The sequence below is a fragment of the Alexandromys fortis genome, unplaced genomic scaffold, assembly GCF_014885135.2.
Source record: "Alexandromys fortis isolate MF-2015 unplaced genomic scaffold, M_Fortis_MF-2015_v1.1 scaffold_28, whole genome shotgun sequence".
Classification (NCBI taxonomy): domain Eukaryota; kingdom Metazoa; phylum Chordata; class Mammalia; order Rodentia; family Cricetidae; genus Alexandromys; species Alexandromys fortis.
The window spans coordinates 13,670,800-13,684,434 of NW_026067901.1; the positions used below are offsets into that span (position 1 = coordinate 13,670,800).

Genomic DNA, 13,635 nt, shown 5'->3' on the forward strand with positions numbered 1-13,635 from the left:
AAAATTATGAATAGGGCACAGGTTGTTTAAATCAGAGCGCCTCTTCTTTTCTCCCAACATGCATAGAGGACACGAAGTAACCCGGCAACCTATGTAAACAGTCAGGGGGCAGCTATGACTCCTGAATCTAATAGCACATACAGCAGATGCTGTAATTTCTATGCCCTAGGTCTGGAGTTAGACTTTTTGCTCTAAGCGAAGAAGAGACCCAGACCTCTAAACCATCAGTTCCAGCGTATGCTGTTATCAGTCGTTCTGGTCCTGGAGTAAAACCAGAGCAGCAGCTTGGGCCAATACTAATTCTATGTCCGTGGATATCTGTGGCTATCTTAAATGGAGTGCCCTTTCCTGGACCCCAACCACTGATCAAATGTCTTCTGATGAAGATAATCGCAGGAAGGCAGATCTCTGTGTTTACCTAGGAGAGGAGAATGAAAGTCTGGCTGTGGGAAACTGTTTTTACATGTAGTTAGGGGGAAACGGATCTGAACTGTCGGAATTAGTCCCCAAATATGTAGCAGAAAGGGAGTTAGCTACAGAGAAAATCTACAGAAAAAGACAGCCACTTTATTCACACAGGAATAACGCCAAAATTCCTTGAATCTTGGTTTCAAAACCTTTACCGGAGCCCCTGGCTCTGATAAGTCGCTCGTGAAAAAATGGCTAAGCAATTACTGTACAGTGTTATGACTCGTAGCAGGGACACACAGCCCAATGGCACAGTCGGAACACTCCTGAGCCCAGCTGGTCTCAGAGCTTGAATCTTCAGGATCTGGCCTGAGTTAGAGAGTTCCGTGATGGCAGGTGACAAGCTGAGCAAGCAGGAAGCTAGCCACCCTTGCTCTGTGACGCATCGTTACAGAAGTGGTTGGAGCAGGTGGGAGGCAGAGGTAAAGTGTGGGAACACACTAACAGGGACACACTCAGAGTGGCAGTGTGGGCGCTGTCATTGCTGGTCATCTTTATCTAAGGGCTGAAAGGGAAGGAAATACCGAGGGGCTGCCCCTGCATGGAACTTACTCAGCAAAGTAAGTATCACACCACGCTCACCTCCACTCCGCAGGGGAACCCGAGACTCGCCGGCTCCAGCGCTCATGAAGAAGTGGGAAAGCAGCCATGCCCAGGACCTGCATGGCTGGGCAGCACAGTGGCTCAGTCCCAAACTCAGGTTCCATGTTCTGGGTGGCTTCTGAGCCCTCTGAGCCCTGCAGCGCAGACCAGAAGTCATTGTTGTGTGGTACAGTTAGCACACTCAGATGTGGAAACCAGAGTGTGCTCCATGGTTCCATGAAGGAAACACAACACCAGATGGGAAGACTAGAAAAGATTACTCTGTACCCAGTTCAGTCATGGGGGGAGGGGCCCTGGAGGCCAGAGAGCAAGTGATCAATGGGTACTGAGCCCAGAAAGAGATAGCCAGTAGAGGAAGGGTGAGAGAGGACATGGCCACAAGTAATGACTGGTAGGGTACAGCGAGAGGAATATACCCCTAACACCCATGACAGGGCCCAGAGAGAGGAATATACCCCCAACACCCATGACAGGGCACAGCAAGAGGAATATACCACAACACCCAATGATAGGGCTCAGCGAGAGGAATATACCCCAACACCCATGACAGGGCACAGTGAGAGGAATATACCCCCAATACCCATGACACACACCTCCCTAGCCACAGGCCCTCCCACAGTAGACAACAAATACTGCCAGAAGCCAGGGCCAAGGAAAGCCCAGCGATGCCCCCACAGAAGTCAGGACACAAAGCAGGGGGTGAACAGAAGCAATGGTTGTTATAGCTTCCTACCCTGGCAGCCTGTGTCACAGGCTGACTCTGTAGTGGGTACCCCTCGCCACCAGGAGCCACCTATAGCCTGCCCCTTGGGCCTTTCATGAACTTTCTGGGACTGAGTTGGATTCTTAAAGAATGGGTCTCACGGGCTGTGTAGTTTCAGGAAGGGGCATCTGGGGTTGGTTTCTTGCTTTGGTGGATTTACAAGTAAGAGGATCCAGTAGTCCCAAGAGAAAGGAGCCCTAGGAAACTCCCAGAGATGTGGTAACACAAATCCCATGATCACTTGCAGCACGGGTTGAATCTTCCTTCTCTTTCAGCTAGGGAGGAAACCCTGTGCTTGATGATGGTAGCTCTTTGGACGCCAATGCCATATATGCGATATCTGGACCTCAGTACTCAGGAGGCTGCCTACTGGGGGCAGATTCAGAAGATCTGCACCTGGCCCTAGCAGCAGTGCCCACAGGTTAGTCTCCCGACTCTTCTGAGCCAGCCAGGCCATAAAGGGTCCATGTGTGCAAAGTGGACCAGGATGATGGACAGTGGGCAGTGAAGAAGTCTCAGTCCTGGCTTCAGAACTGTGGGGTGCAGTGATAACCAGTGATGTCATGACCCCTCCTGTTGAGAACTCACCCCTGCCCCCAGCCCAGATTGTCATCAGTTCCAGTGTGGGCTAAAGCCTGAACAGGCTGTGGTTTAATTGTGTCCCCCACCAAAAGTTCGTGTGTTGAGACATGATGTCTCGTCACATGCTAAGGGTGTTTTGATACAGGGCTTAAGGGATTAGATGAGGTTCTGAAGGTGGGATTCCCAGGCATGGCTTTGTGGGAGAAAGGGTGACCTAAGCTTGCACGATTACTCTGTGTTCTGTCCCATTGTCCTGGGAGGTTCCAAAACAGATGTCAACACCGCTGGAGAGCTCACTCCCCAGCCTCTAAAACTATGAGTCAAGCACACCTCTGTGCTCTGTAAATTACCATCTTGGATGTCCTGTCATAGCAACAGGAAGCAAAACTAAGACGACCCCAAGCCACCATCAACTTTGAGTTGCTTACCAGACACTAAGTGTCATTTGATAAGTCACTCTACAAAACCAGTGAGCCAAAATGTCCCATGGTTCATGGAAAGAGATACTCAAGGGGCCAGACTCCAGCAGGCCCTAGTCACATACATGGAGTTCACGAGCAAGTGACTGGTACGGCCTCTCCCTTGGGTCCTTCTGAGGACTCCTGGGAAATTCCCAGCATCTAATCACCGAAGAAGAAAGAACAAGGAAGTTTGACTGGTGAAGTTGGAGAGCGACAGCTTCATTCTGGTCCAACCCTAGATGCGCACAGTACTCAGGCTCTGCCAGTGGAGAGCCCTTAGCACCCACGAACTGCAAAGCTGGGCTTGCATTTTCCTTCAGACAGCAAACATCAGCAGAACAGCTGGACAGAAGTAATAAGATCTGCAGGGCTGATAATGCTGCTACAGTTGTTACTTCCTGAGGAAGATGCTTGCACCAAGTTCATATCACAGAAGAGCAGCGGGAAAGACATAAACACAGATAAGTGTGCAACACGTGTAAAAGGACAAAAGGATGGATGATAGGCAGAGAGCGATGATGGGCAGATACAGGGGAGTGATAGACAAATGATGGGTGTGCAATTGGAGGTCTCCTTCCCGCCTGCCAGTTCCTGAAGGTCCTCTCTGAGGCTTGGTATTAATTACAAACTGTTTGGCCAATGGCTCAGGCTTCTCACTGACTAGCTCTACATATACATCAACCCATTTCTAATAATCTGAATATCGCCATGTGCCCCGTGGCTTACTGGTAACGCTCTGACATCTTACTCCTTCGTCAGCTGCTGGCATCTTCCTGACTTCACCTTCTTTCTCCTGTATCTCTGGATTTCTCATCTGGCTATATTCTGTGCTGCCATAGGCCAAAGCATCTTCTTTATTAACCAATGGTAATAAAACATATTCACAGCATACAGGGGGGCATTCCACATCAAAGTGGGAGTGGGCAGATAGTTGGAATGGATGGATAGACAAACAAGCTAGATGGTAGCAGATATGTATAGAGGATATATGGGGGATAGATTGATAGATGATAGATAGACAGACAGATGATAGATAGATAGATAGATAGATAGATAGATAGATAGATAGATGATAGATAGATAGATAGACATATAGATGATACATTACATGGATTAATACATGACAGGGGGATAGATCAGAACTCATTTTTAAATACCAAAAAATAGAAACAGGAAGGAAGAAACAGAGAGCACAATAGGTTAAAGCAGTGACAGGAACAGTAGCATTTACAGACATCCAGTAAACACAGGGCTTTTTGCAATTCCTGTGACTTCTCTGTTAGCTTGATACCGTGGAAAGATGTTAGGAGAGAGAAAGAGATCCTAATGCCATCCTTCTCCTCCGTACATATGCATGGAGACCTATCCATCATCTGTCATTGACAATCTATCTATCATTTATCAATCTCTCATGCGGATAATACCTTTTGATTTGTTTAGCGGCAGGGTCTCACTCTATAGCCCAGGTTGCCCTAGAACTCACTGTGCAGCAAAGGCTCCCTTCCCTCCTGCTTTTGTCCCTCTAGTGCTGAAGTGAATTACAGGCATTCGCTACCACGCTCCTTCTGATGCTCAGATCACCCCGAGCCCAGGTCCCTCTGTCCTACACCACCATCCCTTGCCTGTTTCCCACTTGCCCTGACACAGTGTGTTGAGGGGAGGACTCCTGTGCATCTGGCAGTACATCGGAGTCCCTAGCCCTTCTGAGAAACATTGCGCAACAAAGGTGATGTGTGCTTCAGGCGTGAAGACATGACTCAGAGGCAGCGTGACAAGTGTTCTTGCCTTAGGTGTCAGCTTCTGGGATGAGCCATGTGGCGCATTGAAATGTAAGGGGGATGGGGACCCAACAAGTGTGGGGCTCAGACCAGTACCTCTCTGGCTGCAGCTCCCTCACCGGGGGGCCTGTCTCACCGTCCTTCTTACCTATGCTCTTCCCATGCTCCCGCTCCACGTGGCCCTAGCTTGTATTACTACACTGGCCATCTGACCTCCACATGTTCTGTGTCCTCACTTCCCGCCGCACCCCAGTGCAAGTAGCATGAAGTGTGGCACAGAGTGGCAAACAGTCCCTCTGCGTGGTGCCTATATGGGGTTCCCCACACCTTGCCCAGGGCAAAGACCACCCTTGTTGGGCCCAGATAATGATAATTTCCTGAAGCAGAGACAGGGGATCCACACAGTAGCCTTCATCTTCCCAGCTCTAAGACTGTCCCAGGACAGCACTGACCCAGCTCCTTAGCCTGGGAAGGGTTGCGTGGGTCAGAGCAGGTGGTCCCTTCCTTGTCTGAATCCCCCGTGGTCCCATTTCCCCAGACTGGCTATAAAGGAAGGAGCACACACATCTGAGGATCTGTACTGGGTGGGCTTTCCTGGGGACCTGACGACAGACTGTCAGCCCATAGAATGGAATGAGGCGTTTTTGTGAGAGATAAGGAACACAAAGGCCTGAGCTGCCCATGAAGCCCTCAGCTCTGGTCTCTCCTCAACGCTGCCTTTGAGCTCCTACACTGTCTAACCACCCCCTGCTGCGCCCTGTCACCCTGATTCTCCAGGAGCCACCCATATGGTCTCCTGCTTCAGAACTCAGCTCCGTCTCTGGCCACGCCACTGGCTCTGATCAACCCATCAGAAGGTCCCTGGAGGGTCACGAGTCATGGGCTGGTCTCAAAAGAACTAGTGTCTAGTATGGGCTAGTTTGGCTTTTTCTTTTTTCTCCGACTTGACACAAGCTAGAGTTACCTGGGAAGAGGGAACTCAGCTGAGAAACACTTCCACCAGACTGGCCTGTGGGCAAGCCTATCAGACATTTTCTTGATTAATAACGGATGTGGCAGGGCCCAACCCACTGTGGGCAGTGTCACCCATGGGCAGGTGGTCTGGTAAAGCGAGCAAATGAAGAGCAAACCCATGAGCAGCGCTCCTCCATGACCTCCGCTTCAGGTCCTGCCTCCAGGTTCCCGCCTTGCTTGAGTTTCTAGGGGAACTGAAAATTGAAATTAACCCGTTCTTCTCCAAGTTGGTTCTGGCTGTAGTGTTTATCACAACAATAGAAAGCATAACCTTCTCTCTACCACACACACATACACACCACATACCATACATATACACCACACACATACACAAACACCACACACCACACACACACACACACACACACACACACACACACCACACACACCACACGACCAGTTTTTCCTTAGGGTCTCTCATGTGGGGCTTGGGCTAGCTCTGAACTCATTGTATAGCAGAGGGTGTGACCTGGAACTCTTGATCCCGCTGGTGCTGAGATTATAGACATATGCCACCACATGTGGTCATATAGCACTGGGGTTGAGCCTAGCACAATGAAGCCTCTTCTGCTCTTGAGTTCAAGGTACTCCTCCTGCCTCACTTCCCAACAAGGGCCTGAGAATTCTATCAACTGTGCTGTGTGCTCCCAGTTGCTAAGGGGAAAGGTTTTTTTTTTTCCCCCATCAATAGTAACAGAAAAATCCTGTACAACAAAGAAAGTTGAGATGGACTAACCCAGGAGCTGACAGTTTACCTCAGGGTGTCCCAGACTGAGCACAGTGACATTTGGGGACACTATTCTTTGTTGTCCCGTGAGCTGTAGGGTGTCAGTAGTAAGCCAAGCCTCCACAACAGGCCAGTCGCTCATCCTTCCCAGCTGTGGCCACCAATCCACCTCCAGACATTACAACACATCGCCGAGGGACATGCTATTGAAGGCGGCTAATTTCTGTCCCTGAGCCCTGGGAGGCTCAGGCAAATTAAGCCACCAGCAGTCACTGAAGAAACAAAGCTGGACTGGGGCCCAAGAGCCCATCCAAAGCCTGGATCCTCCCAGCCAGGGCTTGTCATTTTTAGCTAGCTAAAAATAATAATAATAAATAAATAAACTATGTGTGTGTACACATGTATTTTATTGTGGATGGGGGTACACATGGCATGTATGTAGTGGTCCGAGGACAACCTTAGGGATCAGGTCTCACCTTCTACCTCCTTTGAAGCAGGGTCCCTTTGCTGGTCCCTCCTGTGCTCACCAGAGTAGCTGGGCTAACAGGTACTTTCTGTCTCTCCTTCTCATCTTTTAGGTCTGGGATTATGGACACTCAGTGACACACCCAGCACATAGAGATCCAAACTCAGGTCTTCCCAATTACATAGTAAGCACCTTACCCATTGAGCCATCTTGAATCCCAGTCTATTGAAATAGCATCACTGACTTGCTGTCTAGGCCAGCTATGCATTTGGGTGTAGTAAAACTGTTTCGAGACAAGGTCTCACTTGATAGCCCAGGCTACCCTGGAACTATGTAGTCCAGGCTGGCCTTGAACTCTTGGCTTCCCAGTAAGCATATACAGAAAAATGCGCCCAAGGCACAGGATCCTTCAGGGAAGGGGGTACGGAATGCCAAGTTGAGGTCGCCATCACAGGCTGGCTTTGATTTCCACTTCTTCCATGGAGAGAGCAGGGAAGCCCATCCCCCCAGCCCTTCTGCTCCTCATGAGCATCTTCCTTGAGCGTGTGCCTGGTAGCATCAAAAGGGAGAGTTCAAGTCAGCCTGGCCATGTGAAATGTTCTCCCTGACCAGAGATGGGCAAGACGAAGGGACAAGGAATGTGTGAGAAGCAGCCCCGCAAAGAGCCAGAGGCCAGCTGGTGCATCCGAGCTCACTGCCAGAGTAAGTCAGAGCATGCTGTGACACCCCGAGCTTTGTCTCCCGCCTGAATGTCTGGCACAGGAAGCCATAAGTTTGAGCTGTCGCAAGCACGCTGTCCCTGCTGTCTGCCAGGAGGGTCTGATCAAAGCGCAGCCGGGGGTTTAGTGGTTTTTATTTAATATCCAGAAATCCAGAGGACACTTTGCTTCGAACAATTAAAAAGACAATAAAGCGCGGCAGCATAGAGGGGGAGCAGATTCGACTGCTTGAAAATAAGACCTCGTTTTGTCAGGCCGGTGAGGATGCAGGGGCCCCGGGCCCAGGGCGTGCACTGAACAGAAGGGGAACAAGAGTTGCCTGTGCAGGTCCACCCAAGTCAGCAGGACTGGGGGAGACATGTAAATCTGTGTAGGACAGAGGGGAGCAATCCCAGACCTGGCCTGCAGACCTGGGGGAGGAGGAGGAACAGACCTGCCAGACCCTTCCTTGTGACTGTGTGGAGCATGACAGACAACGGCATTTCTACCAGTTTTGGTGGCCAGACCTCTCTTCAAATAAATATCAGGAGAGACTGTTGATCCAAGCAGTAGAATGTTCCAGAACTTCCTTGAACTGACAACTCAAAGGGGGGCCCCAGTGAGAATCATGGGAAAAATTGAGGAAGGGGTCACTAATTACCAGAGGGTATGGATGGGGACAGTTCTCCCCTAAATTAATGGGGCAAATCTGTGAGGGAAGCCTTGCCCTACACAGGGGGCCCTGAAATTGGCCTAGGAACCTTGGTTCTCGGTCCTCTGTCCAGGTCGAGGGATGAGTGCCAGCTCCACAGAGAAAAGAGAGCAAAGCCATTAGGTAGCCCTTCACTGGTATTTCAGAACCACTTCTATGCTCAGCCAATGGGGAAGGTCATGCCTTCATGGAACCCTGGCTTCGTCAGTCCTCCTGCAGGGGAAAGGAGCCCACTTGGATTCCAAGTGGGACATGTGTCCTCCAGATAGGGATGCTCAGGAAACCACCACCCTTCCCAGACCAGCCTCCCCACCCCCAGCACCATAGGTCTCTGCAAACCCTTCACATGAAGGCTCCCTGCCCCGGGGATGTGAGACACCCTGGCCAAGACCACCTGTGAGTTGGGCAAGGCTGACCCAGCAGCAAGGAGGGAAGGTAACACAGAACATTCCGATCCTGGCTATTTTGTCAGTGTGGCTCTTTAATGTCACTGCATCCCACGGGGAGACACGGTAATGCCGTTTTAATTATCTCTTTCCCCTGCTGGGAAGCCACCTCCATCGGAGCAGACTATTCCAAACCCATCCCCAGCTTAGCGACAGCCGAACCAAGGGATGATATTAAACTGTTTGCTGGAACTCCACGGTCGGTGTTCTGTTGAGTATCAACACCTCACTCCATAGCCCTGGTCCGTGGCAAAGTGGGAATCAGAAGAGGGAGGTTCACCTTAGCTGCCGCGAATGCTTAAGGCTCAAGGAAGAGGGTGGCGGTTCAGAAGGCTGGAGGTAGAAGGAACTTGAGAGGGGGTGAACCACAGAAGTAGGGTTCCTGAGACAAGAAGCCAGCCAGCCATGGTATCCCCACTCCTCTCTAGAGTGGGGACGGCTTATGGGAACAGCAGCATTTTCTTTTACAGGACGTGCTGCAGAGGATACCAGTAGTGTTCTAGGAAGGACGTGGACATTTCATACGCCCAGCTCAGACAAGCCCCACAAACCTACTCCTGTCGTGTCCGAGGGAGGTTGCCCTAGAGACAGGGACCTTACAGCTGTCATAGGGGCAGTGAGGCCATACAGGGGATGGGTTCCCTATCAGAACTAGGAGGAGGCTAATGCATGCAAAGGCAGAGAGGAGCAGTGAAAAATGAAGCCTCAGAAACCAGCCCAGCCAGCACCTCCACCGCCTGCTTCCAGCCTCCAGAGCCGCCAGAGGTACGCCTCTGTCATTCTGGCTGCTGGTAGCCTGTGGTGAGGCAGACCTAGTCATAGATACCCACCCCCTTGTAAAATCTCTAAAAATGTGTCCATTCCCTAACAGGGCCTTTAGAGACGGCAAGGTTCCGGCTCCAAGCTGGCTCAAGCTGCATATTCAGAGCCAGCAAGACACCCAGATAGGCTCTGTGCAGCTTCCCTGGGGGCCCGAGGCATTCTGGGTCCTGAGAGTTGATGTAGGTCAGTCAAGACCGGTAAACCACAAGACGGATGTGTGTGTGTGTGTTGGGGGGTGGGGGGACACGTCACAAGTCTGACGCTTCTGAGACAGGAGTGAAAAACTGCGAGGATCTTTTTACTAAGACAGGACCCGCTTCCAGGGAGAGCCCAGCCCAGGGGATTCCTGAGGACAAGTGGGGCGGAGTCGCCGGAGCATGGGCTGCTGTGCTCCTGCCATCAGTAATTGCCTCGTGGGTTGGAGCACAGGTGGACAGCCCTCTCCAGCTGAGGACTAGGCTGGGGCTTCGTTCTTTTTTTCATCTCTTGATGGCAGCAGAGAAAAAAAGGAAGTGAGGCCTCAAACCTGAGAGGGTGTTTTAAGCACCAAGTTCTCAAAGGCCTAACCAGTTGGCTGGGGAACCACAGAGGAAAGGGGGCCAGGCAGGGAGCAGACAGGAGGGACATTACACAGTCGGGATGAGAAGCCTGAGGCCTCCCTGGGGAAGCAGGGGCTGGGGATAGACATGCCCATTTTCCCTGCCTAGAAACTGCCCTGGAAGGATCAGCAGCTCCGTCACTCCACGTCCTTGTACTTGGTGAATAGAGTGTACAGGACCCGCAGAGTGGATTTGAGGTCCAGGTTCACCACATCTGCAGAAGGAAACAGACAGATAGTTGGCTGAAGAGGACAGACTTCCAGAAGCTGGAAGCTGCGTTGCCACACGTGCAGCAGAAAAAAACCATCTGCTGCCCACAGACACGCAGGTTCCTGACGCCCTGACCCCTGCTGCCCCTCTCTTTGTGCTCCGAGCTGCTCAGGTGGGGTGTTACCTTCAGGGCGGGCCTTGGGCTTCTTGAGTCCTCCGTCCAGCATCAGTTCAAAGGCAAAGGCCACGTTGTGCACCTGCCGGAGACAGGGTCAGTGACAGTGAAGTCCATGTCCCCACACCTGATCACGTCCACACATTCCTTCCTTCCGTGTGGAGAGAGATGACTGCTTCCCTCGGTACAAAGTCCACCAGGACACAGGACAGGACACAGGGACAGCACACACAGTGGGTTCAGTAAGGGTAACTCTATAGTTCCTGTTCCTCTTGTCTGGGTTTGGGGAAGGGAAGGATACCAGCTTCCAGCCTGCCCTCCTTTCCCCGGGGCTGAGAGCCAAGTGCCCCCTCTGAGCCAGAACCTATCACCTGATGAGAAATGACAGCTTGAGAAACTGAGGCTTGAAAAAGACAAGTCCCTTGCAAAGGTCTCATCTCTGGACAGTCCTCTGAACACAGGGCGGCTGCTTCCTGTCAGATAACTAAAGAGCTGGGCACCTGTGGAGGTCTGACTGTGTCTCTGTGGGATAACACTGTTCCTGAGGCAACTGGGGACCCTGATAGAATTGAGATTAGCCAAAAAGCCATCATGGAGATCCCTGGTTCAGTCCTGACCACCTGCCCGCCCACCCTGCCCCTCGCTGCCCGCCCACCCTGCTCTTCCCTGCCCGCCCAACTGAACACTATTGAGGCTTCCGTTCTGCTAATGAAGGCTCCTACTCGGAGCCTCTCCATGGTGTTTAAAGTCTATAGAGGTCAAGACCAGCCAAACCCTGTGCAGCTTCTACCTGCCCTGAGCAGAGGAGGGTGGGAAGGTAGACCACCAAACCAGCAAGGGCACAGACACCAGCTGGACAGGCTTGATGGCTCACAGTGACCAACTGTCTCTCCAATAGAATCACTGTCTGTCACTCCACTGTAGGTCAGCAAGGAATGCCAGCGATAATCTCCCTTACAATGTCAATCATGAATTAACAGAAGGCGGGAACCGCAGGGTGTGAGCTGCCAGTCTTGTGGCTCCCCCTCCCCCTCTCCCACCCCAGAGCTGGAAAGTGAACTCAGTGTTTTGTTTCCTGTGTACTAGGCACGTGCTCCACCACTGAGCTATTCTTCAGATTAATGCTGGTTGTTTTTGCTTTTCTGAGACGGTCTGATTTAGCCCAGGCTGGCCTCAAACTAAGCTATAGGAAGATAACTTTGAACTTCTAACCTTCTGCCCCCACCTCTCAAGCGCTGGGATTACAGATGTTTGTCATCGTGCCTGTTTATGCAATGCCAGGGATCGAACCCAGGACCTGTTATGCTAGGCAGGTACTCTACGAACTGAGCCACATCCCCAGATAATGTCTTTGGTTAAAGATGCAGGCTGCTGCTTTGCTTGAGAGTGCACCTTCTGGTCCATCTCCTACTCTGCTTGCTGAATCTCTGCCGCCTTCAGCACTCTTAAGATGTCAGCAAGATACCTGGGACCAGAGCAAAGGACCCTCAATTTCAGGCCACAGAGCTGATCAGAGACACTGCCTGCCCCAGGGCAGAGCATGGTCCTCATGGCCATGAGGACTAGGAGACAAATACACTGGTCAAGGCTCATAGAGGTGATGACCACCCCTAGGAAGAAGAGGTCAGACTCTGTGTGTGTGTGTGTGTGTGAGAGAAAGAGCGCGCGTGTGTGTGTGTGTGTGTGTGTGTGTGTAGATATATGTAAATATATGCAAATAATAAAGGGACCCTACTCTCAAACCTCTCTGAGGACAGGGCCCCAGATGCCTGCGTATTTATACAAAGCCTTGTTTAGACAAAGACCCAGTTCTACTGGTTATCCACGGCTCTCACCAGCCTCCTGATTAGTTTAAACAAAGACGAGATTTCCCAGAGATAAGACAACCACACAGGGGTCTGACTATGCGAGAACCTGTGCACCAGACACTCTGACCTCTGGTTTCTACAACTGCATCAGGCTCCATGATCCTGGTGAGCTCTGGACCGCTGCTCGCTGCTCACTGCACTCGCTCTCCCTCCATCCCCAGCGTGGACTCCAACATGCCAAGACCTCTCTAATCTGCCCAGTTCTGTTGAAATACGAAGCGGCGGCGGGGCTGCGTCCCCAACACCCCGGCCGCTTGGCTAGCTTATGCCCGAAATAACAACACACAAACTGTATTCATTTAAAGAACTGCTTGGCCCATGAACTCTAGCCCTTACAGGCCAATTCTCGCACCTGGACTAGCCCATTTCTAATGGTGTGTGTAAGCACCCCAAGGTGCGCTTACCGGGAAGATTCTAGCCTAAGTCCATCGTGGGTTGCAGCTGCCTGGGAGAGCTGAGCATGGCGTCTCTGCTCTAGCAGAGCTGTCGGGTCAGAGCAGAGTCTGACCTCACTTCCTCTTCCGCCCAGAATTCTATTCTGTTTACTCCTCCCATCTATGTTCCAGCCATGAGGCCAAGCAGCTGGTTTATTATAACTTAACCAATGAAATCAACAGATTGATATATGACACTCCCACATCACTTCCCCTTTTTCTGTTTAAACAAAAAAAGAAGGCTTTAACTTAACATAGCAAATGGGCGCCAAAATGTAACGGCTTAAGCGAATGCAGACAGATTGTCAAAATATAGACAGCTTTAATGGAGGAATAGACTTACAGAACCACTGTTCCCGCGGAGACCAGGAAAGCAGAAGAGAGCGCTGGGAGCACGCTCACCAATTTTATAGGAGAACTTTAGCCTGAGGCGAACACGCCCCCTAAGGGGTGGGACTTATCCCTACACAGTTCTATCTCTGCAGGCATGATAGGAACGGCATTTGGCCATGAGCAGACAGACAGCTCGGTGCCAGGAACCAGCAGACTGATAAACACTGGCCTGTCCTCTGCTGTTACCGTCTGCCTCCGTGCCTCATGGGCCTCACACTTTGGAAAAATAAAGTAGCAGGTGCCGTGAGTCCCCAGCAGCCCAGCCTGGCCTCTGCCAAGTCCCCAGAAGTGCAACACTAACTCTTCAGTTGCAGAGCTAACTGCAGGGAACCCGCGAGGGACAGACAGCACAGAAGGAGCAGAGACAAGAGCACAGACGCTGTGGGGTCCATCCAGAGGGTCCTACAAGAGGAATT

The 13,635-nt window shown here is 51.4% G+C and overlaps 1 protein-coding gene across 1 annotated transcript in view; it reads right to left on the bottom strand.

Moving 5' to 3' along the window:
• Nucleotides 1-7,695: 7,695 nt before the first annotated feature.
• Parvb (parvin beta) overlaps nt 7,696-13,635 on the bottom strand; it is an 82,227-nt gene continuing 76,287 nt past the window's right edge. Inside the window, exons 12-13 of the mRNA XM_050127815.1 lie at nt 10,534-10,606; nt 7,696-10,353 (exon numbers count right to left, since the gene is read on the bottom strand). Of these exons, the coding sequence (XP_049983772.1) occupies nt 10,277-10,353; nt 10,534-10,606 (150 nt within the window). The 3' untranslated portion in view covers nt 7,696-10,276. The remainder of the gene's footprint in view (nt 10,354-10,533; nt 10,607-13,635) is intronic.